This window comes from Procambarus clarkii, chromosome 86 (genome assembly GCF_040958095.1).
Source record: "Procambarus clarkii isolate CNS0578487 chromosome 86, FALCON_Pclarkii_2.0, whole genome shotgun sequence".
Classification (NCBI taxonomy): domain Eukaryota; kingdom Metazoa; phylum Arthropoda; class Malacostraca; order Decapoda; family Cambaridae; genus Procambarus; species Procambarus clarkii.
The window spans coordinates 10020853-10031876 of NC_091235.1; the positions used below are offsets into that span (position 1 = coordinate 10020853).

The window sequence follows — 11024 nt, forward strand, 5'->3', positions numbered from 1 at the left end:
AGCGTTAATATAACGATGTAGAAAACTAACTAATAATGATGCTGTGATAGAGAGAGAGAGAGAGAGAGAGAGAGAGAGAGAGAGAGAGAGAGAGAGAGAGAGAGAGAGAGAGAGAGAGAGAGGGAGAGAGAGAGAGAGAGAGAGAGAGAGAGAGAGAGAGAGAGAGAGAGAGAGAGAGAGAGAGAGAGAGAGAGAGAGAGAGAGAGAGAGAGAGAGAGAGAGAGAGAGAGTAAAAAATAACTTAATTATTCCCAAGAAAGTACAATGAAAGATAAACAAAATGTGAGCATTTACGTTGATTAAAACATTACCAAGAACACAAAAGTGGAGAGATAACAAAGGCGAGAATATATACCCGCAGCTCCTGAGAGATTAAAAGATTAAAAAGGAAATGAAATATCAAGTGACCATTACATCCATATTAGCCCCTTTGTTTATGGAAAGATTATGATGCTGGAAGCACTGAAGCGCAGCTTTGGAGATAAGAACTTGCTTAATCTCTCTTTAAATGCAAACATGTATTACTGTGAATTATATAATTTGCTAAGTTGTTCTGGTTGTATATTATCATTTAAAACATTATATATATATATATATATATATATATATATATATATATATATATATATATATATATATATATATATATATATATATTCTACTTCATTAAAACTTTTGTCTTTACACGCATGATGAAACACAATAATCTGATGCGTATATAAGAATATATTGATGCCGTACAATGGGATCGGACTTGCGTTTCTGGACCCTCCAGACACATGCACTCTTCACACATCATGGTTCAGTGGGTAGTGGTGTCTGACGTGCCCACGTATGTGAATTTCATCCCATTAAATAGCCTTTAATGTTCAAGTCCAACCTTCAGGTGATTTTAGACTGCAAAATTAAACTTTTTATTTAGTGTAAATGGCCTTGTCCTTTTAAAGATCTTAAATGGTCGTAAAAAAAACAGCTTCTTCTTGTTCTTCTTTCAAGACTGAATAAATGGTCAAAGTCTTGGAATAATTTTCGTCCTCGATCCTGTATCCTTAGAATTTGCTAATATAATTTTTAGGTACATTGACCCAAACTGTCTGCAGTAATGTTGAACAGGATGCCCTAATACCCTTCTTCTGTGCTGAACAACTTTCTTTGGTAGAAACTTGAAAGCTCTTCAACTCCAAGCCAAATGTCCTGTTGGCTATATTTACTGTCTCTATGCACTGCTTTCTTGGCTTGAGATCATTAGCCAATGTAAAGATTGTGGTAAATTGTATTTAGTCAAACATACCCAAATTTTACTTTTCGAATTTCTCAACATTATTATTCTGTTAGAAGTGTCCAAATGTCTACGGTATTAACATATACTTAACATACCTATTACAGGTGAAATGAAAAATACACCAACGGGATGCATTAATAAATGTCACAGACAGATTTGATCATTGTTGCAAGACAAACACATCTTCGAATTCCTCCGAGGTTGGACTCATGCCTAAGATGCAGCAGGCATTTCCCCTCTGGAATGCGACACTGAGACGTTGGAACGAGAAGCTTCTCCCTCTTTGGTCTTTTGTAACACTGATCAGTTTGTCACCCAGTTCCTTCAGGAAGTTCAATGCCTATTTCCTCACGAACGGAGGGTTTGCGAACCAATCGGAACAAAGCTGTAGCGGTATGCCAGACCTCTGTATTTGACGGCTTTCTACGTTTTCCAGAAAAAAGCAGCTCCACCCCCTTCGCTTGTGCTGTGTTGGAGGCAGGTACTGGCCAGTGTGGAGGCGCATGTGTAGTCCCACACCACGCGCTTACATACATATAAACATTTTTCAACTGTGTCTTGAGTTTTAAATCTTTACAAATGCAAATTCTCTTTAATGTCCTTTTCCACTGTGGGGATTTAATTTATAAGAAGCGTGTGTGTTGAGGCGAGTATGTAAGCCAGGCACCAGACAACACAACCACGGACGCCCCGCATGCCTCCAACTCCATGTTTCCAATTTGTTGTACTTTGCCAGGGGATATAAGCGACTGTGAGTGAAATGTGGGCCATGATTTGTTATGCTGCTGACGAGATTTGCAACGATTAAGCCCGCGTGTAATCTGTCAGGCCTTCACTGAAACGCAGCGAATATTGAGAAAGAATGATAAATAGTTGAAAATTGAAACTAATTCTCGTGTTGCTGTCACCGGCTAAGTCAATGTAATGTATTTGATTTTAAGGTAAGTTATAGTTTGCTTTATCTTCTTTTTCGGGACCCTCACTCGAAATCCATAATATAACAGTCCGTATTTTGTACATTCCCTATACTATAGGTCTTAAGGGAGGGACTTAAGGGAGCCGGTCGGCCGAGCGGACAGCACGCTGGACTTGTGATCCTGCTGTCACGGGCTGCTTCCTGGGGGTGGAGGCCTGGTCGAGGACCGGGCCGCGGGGACACTAAAAAAAAAAGCCCCGAAATCATCTCAAGATAACCTTAAGATAGGTATAGGGAGAGTAAGTCTTGAAAGATGGGTTGGGGAGAGAGCAGGAGGTGGAGTAAGATGACCAAACCCCACATCAGAAGATGGAGAAACGACGACGTTTCGGTCCGTCGTGGACCATTATATCAAGTCGTGTGTGGGACGGATCGAAACATCGTCGTTTCTCCATCTTCTGATGTGTGATTTTGGTCATCATATCTTCAGCCATGTTACTGTGAGTCATTATCTATATGTAGAGAGAATAGTATTGATGCTGCATGGCTACTAAGACTTGTATTAATGATGACCGTGTTGCTAATATGAAGTCGAACTTAGTTACAAAAGCATTCATGCCCTTGGAATGTGTTTTTGTGCTTTTCTATTTATATAAGTGTATCCGCCTCTTCGGAAAATCATTACAAAAGAACAGATAAGTAATAACAACGTAGGACCTTGAATATACCTGAACGGTTTTAAGTAACTTGCATATTTTTTTTTACATATCCAGTGGTGACCTCAAATGCCCTTGTGAATCACCACTGGATATGTAAACACGCTTTCCAGATCAAACTGAAGCGTGAGCCGCCATAAGACAAGAATGAGAGCAGCTATACCGAGTCCACACAGCCCAAGGTTAATAATCCTGCACAGAGGCCAGAGGTTATAACCAACAGTTAGAGGTGGTGGTAGTGGTGGTGGTAGTGGTGGTGGAAGGGTTAAACAGTAAGCATCTTGTCGCCCGAGTCATGCTTTAGTATGCATGAGAGTGTGGGCCAAGTTTCTGCAGCCGCGGCGTCCTCGCCTTGACTGATGCATCGCCTCCTCTGTGCATCTCCTCAGTTTTGTGTTCTGCTCGCTGGCAGCGGAAATGGAATTTTGTAAGCTTAAATGGAAGGTTGACACAGGAACTGGAAGGTTGGTGGTGGCAACGGGAAAGGAAGGTTCGGTGTTTTGAGGCGGTTGTGGTAGGAGTATTGCTGCCTGATGGGTGGGGTGATGGTGGTCGCAGGCGGCAGGGGTGGTGGCTGCAGGCGGCAGGGGTGGTGGCTGCAGGCGGCAGGGGTGGCAGCCTTGGTAGCCAGCCAGGATAAAATATATTCTAACAACCATTACCAGAACTAAAACAAAAAAGAATAAAAATAGACCGAACAAGAATTGAAAATGAATAAAAAAATAGAAACCCTAATAAAGTAAGAGAATTAGAGTAGAGGAGAGCAGAGCAGAGCACAGCAGAGCAGAGGAAGGGAGAACAAAGGAAAGAAGAGGAGATAGCAGAGTAGAGGAGAGGAGAACAGAACAAAGGAGAGGAAAGCAGAGGGGAGGAGAGAACAGAGGAATGGAGAACAGAGGAGACCAGAACAGAAGAGAATAGAGCAGAGAAGAGAGCGAGGACGTCGTACCGGGTCCTGTGACCTTCAGCCATGGCTCCTACTCGCACCAAAAAAAGGTCGGACGGAGTTTGTCAAGTCCTGTGGAAAAAGTCACAAAATTGACCTTTTAAAAGCTACATCAAAGGGCAGGAAGGCTTTAATAAAATCTATTTTTCCGACCACCGCGTATGAACGGAGACTCCTTGATGACTTTTCTGAACTTGTTCCTCTTTGAAAACAGAGAATTTTATTGCGGTTGCATTGAAAAAAAATTGGCAGTAAGAAGATGTAAATAATAGAAGGTATGAAAATGTCAAAAAGACGATAAATGGGAACTAATGCAAACGATAAACGACGATAATCAGATATAGCTCGATCGCTCTAAGGCGATATTACGCCTCTCTTGGCGGGATATTCCTAGCCCGTCAAGCAAGGAATTGTGTTAAAGAATTTTACACGAATTGTATTTTCATGTTTTCATGTGTCCATTACCTCGCAGGGGAAGATGTCTGGAGCAGTTCTTTGTCATATTACTCACATGGGCGCTGTGTAACATGTAACATCCTCACATATATAATCATTGTAATGTTTCCAGGTATCAATGTCTTCGAGACCCGGTCTCTGATCTGATCTATGCAGAACAAGGGAAATTTACAGCATAGTTAATTTTCACACGACAAATGATCACAATAATATTACCTTGAAAAGCCAATTCATTCAGGCAATATTGCTTTAAATAAATATAACAGTTATCATCCCAGGTTAAAGTCAATATTTGAAATGTGCTTCAAAAATTATATTAGCTAGAAAATATTTCCCCATAGCCCTGACGTCGCCAAATATTACCTTCAGTAGCTATAATCCAGTTGTAATGTAAGTGTGGGGAGGAGGACTCGAGTTTGCAACAGTAATTGCAAGTGGGGATGTGCCAGAGTGAGGCGGTGTTATGTTGGTTCTCAAGGACACATGAATCCCAGCGTATAATTGTCTCTCTCTCTCTCTCTCTCTCTCTCTCTCTCTCTCTCTCTCTCTCTCTCTCTCTCTCTCTCTCTCTCTCTCTCTCTCTCTCTCTCTCTCTCTCTCTCGTAGAGGAGAAAGAGGGAAACGGAGAGAGAGAGAGCCGTTAAAAGTGGTTGCACGTTCGACCTATGTTTTGTGGGCGATTTCGGCGGGGTTTAACTTCGCTGTAATGGGGGCCCTGGTTGTAAATCGATTAGCGGGCTGTGTTCCAGGGAAAATAGTAGGGTTAGACTTAAGTTGAGCTATAGGAAGTGAATGCTTTGAGTCTGATCATAACAGACTTGTCTGCCTAGTACCCACTTGGGTAGGAAATAACATGAAGAATTAGAGAGAGAGAATTGGAGAAAGAGCTCTGGACTGATTCACGTTTGTGACACGTTTACTCAACACGAGGCTACACGTGAAGTCCAGTCGACTGATGATATGAAGGCTCTGGCACTCAGTTGAATTCAGCTCATCTTCTAACTAACGTAATTGCAATTTAACAATAAATACAATTTATTTGTATTGAAAAACAAATAATAAGTAGATTATTTTTTTATTTATATATACAATTCTTTTATTCTTGTAAAGCCAGTAGTACGCAGAGTGTTTCGGGGAGGTCCTTAATCTTAATTTTCCCCGGAATACGACCCGCCAAATCGCGTAACAACCAGGTACCCATTCACTGCTGGGTGAACAGAAGCGTACAGTTAAGGATTGATCCAGTCAATCCTCCCCGGCCAGGATACGAACCCAGTCCAAATCGCTCGCGAAGCGCGCGTGGCGAGTCATACCTCTGCGCCACGGATGAAGTTGATTAAACTTATCAGGCTCCAAGAGTCAGACTTCAGATGACTTCAAACTTCATTCAGACTTAGACATTTCATTACGAATATCAGTGTACTGAGAGAAAGGCTGACAACAACGAGGGAAGGGAACTATGAGGAGAAATGTTGTTGTTATAGATTCAGCTACTCGGAATAAGTTCCAAGTAGCACGGGCTATGGTGAGCCCGTAGTGGACTTACCTGGCACCGGAGCGGTGCTGACTCGTCATGAGGAGAAATGTTGTTGTTGTTAAAGATTTAGCTACTCAGGACGAAGTGTCCATGTAGCACGGGCTATGGTGAGCCCGTAGATGAGGAGAAAGATTGATGATTGATGAAGATTAAGCCACCCAAAAGGTGGCACGGACATGAATAGCCCGTAAGTGGTGGCCCTTTTAAGCCATTACCAGTATCAAGAGCTGATACTGGAGATCTGTGGAGGTGCGAATGCACCCTGCATGATGGGAGATGTCTCCCTTGTGAATGTGTTAAGATGAAGATGAAGCCGCCCAAAAGGTGGCACGGGCATGAATAGCTCGTAAGTGGAGGCCCTTTTGAGCCATCACCAGTATCAATAGATGATACTGGAGACCTGTGGTGGTGCGACTGCACCCAGCGTGACGGGAGATGTCTCCCTGACCAAATGGTGACCAGATGGTGATGAGGAGAAAGCGCCATCACAACTATATAGCACTGGGAAGGGGTCAGGATAAGGATTTGGGATGTGAGGTGGAGGGAGTAAATAATGGTACTCAACCACTTATGGACGGTCGGGGGATTGAACGCCGACCTGCCTGAAGCGAGACCGTCGCTCTACCGTCTGTCTCTACGGTCTGACAGCAGCGAGACAGATGATGTTTTCCCGTACATATGTTGACGTTTTCCGATATTCAGTGTGTGTTGCGCCACGAGGCAGCCTCACGTCTGTCGGAACCCCCAGTGTTGTGTTACGAATATTTAGTGTTTCTCCCGTGTTTGTCTTCTCATATTCGTGTGTTGTGAAGCGGTGGGCGCCCCCCCCCTCCCCCCCGTGGCTCTTAATTACCGAAATCTGAAAACAAGAGTTTTGGAAAATAAGAGTTTTAGCGATGTTTGGAGCAATTTGTGGTCGGTGTTATTTGATCTAACCGAGTTTGGGACGAGAAAAGTGGGAGGGAGGGAACGAGAGAGGATAGGTAGGATGGGGGGATGGAGGGGTGGCGAGGGAGGGAGGGAGGGGTTAGGAACAAAGATGACAAGTGGGAGAGAAGGAAGAAGGAAGGGAAGACGATAAAAGGTTTCAACATTACATAAGAAAATACGAAAGTCAAGCATCATAGTTTAATATTAAATATCACTGCTAGCTTGAGGGTATTCAGATAGGAAGTAACGAGAGAGAGAGAGAGAGAGAGAGAGAGAGAGAGAGAGAGAGAGAGAGAGGGAGAGGGAGAGGGAGAGAGAGAGAGAGAGAGAGAGAGAGTGTTCACTCACCTTCACACTGTACCTAATAAGACTGAATCTGAGCATTAAACAAAAAAGTTTCTTCCTAATGAAAAGCTAACAATAATCAGCTCTAATGAGCTGATGAAAGATAAAAGCTTTTAGCGTGTAGTGTTCATTTAGAAATCTCGGAGCCACTAATATTTAATCATACGATTAATACAAAAAATTAATAAGAGAGAAAAGAGCGAATCAACATATTCGCAATTATGGCATTTTGACTTCGATAATGTGTAACACCATCTGTCTCGAGTACCACCTGTCTTCAGATGGTATGGACACCTACACCAGCTCCAGACACCCACAACACGGCCCCAGACACCCACACCACGCCCCCAGACACCCACAACACGGCCCCAGACACCCACACCACGGCCCCAGACACCCACAACACGGCCCCAGACACCCACACCACGCCCCCAGACACCCACAACACGGCCCCAGACACCCACACCACGCCCCCAGACACCCACAACACGGCCCCAGACACCCACAACACGGCCCCAGACACCCACAACACGGCCCCAGACACCCACAACACGGCCCCAGACACCCACAACACGGCCCCAGACACCCACAACACGGCCCCAGACACCCACACCACGCCCCCAGACACCCACAACACGGCCCCAGACACCCACACCACGCCCCCAGACACCCACAACACGGCCCCAGACACCCACAACACGGCCCCAGACACCCACACCACGCCCCCAGACACCCACAACACGGCCCCAGACACCCACAACACGGCCCCAGACACCCACAACACGGCCCCAGACACCCACAACACGGCCCCAGACACCCACACCACGCCCCCAGACACCCACAACACGGCCCCAGACACCCACAACACGGCCCCAGACACCCACAACACGGCCTCAGACACCCACAACACGCCCCCAGACACCCACAACACGGCCCCAGACACCCACACCGAGGCCCACGGGCCTCGTAATTCTGTGGCGCGGGTTCGATTCCCGCACGAGGCAGAAACAAATGGGCAAAGTTTCTTTCACCCTGAATGCCCCTGTTACCTAGCAGTAAATAGGTACCTGGGAGTTAGTCAGCTGTCACGGGCTGCTTCCTGGGGGTGGAGGCCTGGTCGAGGACCGGGCCGCGGAGACACTAAAGCCCCGAAATAATCTCAGGATAACCTCAAGGAACCCACACCACGGCCCCAGACACCCACACCACGGCCCCAGACACCCACACCACGGCCCCTGACATCCACAACACGGCCCCAGACACCCACACCACGCCCCCAGACACCCACAACACGGCCCCAGACACCCACAACACGGCCCCAGACACCCACAACACGGCCCCAGACACCCACACCACGGCCCCAGACACCCACAACACGGCCCCAGACACCCACACCACGGCCCCAGACACCCACAACACGGCCCCAGACACCCACACCACGGCCCCAGACACCCACTACCTCAGCTCCGCCCTACTCCACTGAGTCTCACAACAGTCTTCCGTCTTCGTGTTGTCTCCATCCTCCAAATGACCTCCATCTACGCCTCCTGCTTGGCCGCCTCCCTGCCGGCGGGCCCAACCTTCCTCTCACTGTGAGAAAGAGGGAGGGGGAAAGGCGCCCCCGTGCCAGCACACAGAAGAGGGGATGGGTGTGGGTGCCATGCTGGCACTGACACCGTGGATGGGAAGGGAGGGGAGGGTTGCCTTATGGCACTGACATCGTGGAAGGGGAAGGTTTAAGGCCACCCCGGTGGCTATTAGACGCCGCTGCTCGCAGGAGTGTGGACGGAAAGGTGCCACTGACGCCGTTGGGACGGGGTCACCGTGGTTGGCAAAGGTGGGGGGGGGGGGGGGTTGCGGTGCCATGACACCGTTGGAGGGGGTCATACGAGACGACCCAACCAGCACGCTCCTCTATTTCAACTCCCTCGTTCCTCCTGTCTCGCCCCACAATATTATTCTCCATTTTTGCATTCGTCGCTGGTGAGACTTTTTTTTCAGTTTCCCTTTTCACGTTTTCTATTTATTGTTTGTCTGTCTCACTTTGTGTCTCTTGTGATTTGAAATAGTAATTTTGAACGATATTTAAATTTCTATTAGTCACATTAAATTCTCTTCTAGCCTGACTCCGTCTGCGTCTCCAAACACTGAACGCTGTCTGTGTTCTCTCTGCGTCCCGGCCGCGTCTGCCCCCCCCCCCCACACTGTTTACCTGCACCTCTGTGTTATCTGTGTCTCCGTATTTACTTCCATCACTGTTATCGTTCCCCCCTTTACCCTTGCCACCTGCAGTAAGGTAAACACCCCCTTTACCCTTGCCACCTGCACTAAGGTAAACACCCCCTTTACCCTTGCCACCTGCACTAAGGTAAACACCCCCTTTACCCTTGCCACCTGCAGTAAGGTAAACACCCCCTTTACCCTTGCCACCTGCACTAAGGTAAACACCCCTTTTACCCTTGCCACCTGCACTAAGGTAAACACCCCCTTTACCCTTGCCACCTGCACTAAGGTAAACACCCCCTTTACCCTTGCCACCTGCACTAAGGTAAACACCCCCTTTACCCTTGCCACCTGCACTAAGGTAAACACCCCCTTTACCCTTGCCACCTGCACTAAGGTAAACACCCCCTTTACCCTTGCCACCTGCACTAAGGTAAACACCCCTTTTACCCTTGCCACCTGCACTAAGGTAAACACCGCAGCGTTAGCATCAGTGTTTACAAATCAGTGTCAGATTTACTCTCCCTCATACACCTCAGCCTCCCTGGCATACTTAGTGTTAATGTGTGATGGTGGTGAGGTTTCCTCAGCCTCCTTCCTGTCGTACACGCTCAAACATTCTATCTCCAGCATCTTAAGACTTTCATTGTTCTCTCCTCCACCTTCCTTATCTTAAATACGTTCCACTTCTTTATCTCTTTTCTTCCTCTTCAATTCATCTTTTCTACTTTGTTCCCACTGCATTCCTTCCACCAATTTTATCCCCCACGCTTATTCCTCCACGCCGTAACGCGAAATAATTTGTTTTGGAACAGAAAGAACCCCGCCACAACACCCGCAATGGGCCTCCACCTTTTAAACGCTAAACGCCGCCTGTGTCGATTATTTCCTAAACAAACAGGAAACGTGTGTTTCCTGTTTCCTTCTCCCCGCCCATCGTTTAGCTTTTCCTAATTACTTCTGAATCGTGAACATTCTTCTATAGATTCTGTGGACATCCTGGAAAAATGTTTTTTCCCAGGTTACAGTCGTGGACTTGGTTTCTTAGAGTGTTTCCGTTGGTCTCTACACTCTCCCAAGACATTCTTTCCTCTTAACCGAATAGCCAGAGTTTATTTTTTTTAACTAAGACTAGGGGTTCATTGGGAATATAGTGCTATGGTTCTGATGCATCTCTAAGCTAAGGGCTTTTGTCCTTATGTTAGCTCATCTGAAGGTTGTCTCTACACACACACACACACACACACACACACACACACACACACACACACACACACACACACACACTCTGTCCCTCTCTCCTTTATTACGTAGCCTTATTAAGTAGCTTTCTTTCATAATTTTCAGTTCTTTTATACATTTCCGTGACTTGCCAAACCCTCCATTCTATCACCTCTCTCTCTCTCTCTCTCTCTCTCTCTCTCTCTCTCTCTCTCTCTCTCTCTCTCTCTCTCTCTCTCTCTCTCTCTCTCTCTCTCTCTCTCTCTCCCTCTCTCTCTCTCTCTCTCCCTCTCTCTCTCTCTCTCTCTCTCTCTCTCTCTCTCTCTCTCTCTCTCTCTCTCTCTCTCTCTCTCTCTCTCTCTCTCTCTCTCTCTCTCCCTCTCTCTCTCTCTCTCTCCCTCTCTCTCTCTCTCTCTCTCTCTCTCTCTCTCTCTCTCTCTCTCTCTCTCTCT

At 46.6% G+C, this 11024-nt stretch overlaps 1 protein-coding gene across 1 annotated transcript; it reads right to left on the bottom strand.

The window, feature by feature from the left end:
* Positions 1–3214: 3214 nt before the first annotated feature.
* LOC138358766 (uncharacterized) lies at positions 3215–10095 on the bottom strand. The gene is made up of 3 exons (XM_069316939.1): positions 10032–10095; positions 9341–9810; positions 3215–3319 (listed from the first exon to the last, which is right to left on the bottom strand). The coding sequence occupies exons 1-3, from the start codon at positions 10093–10095 to the stop codon at positions 3215–3217; spliced, it is 639 nt and encodes a 212-aa protein (XP_069173040.1).
* Positions 10096–11024: the final 929 nt, after the last annotated feature.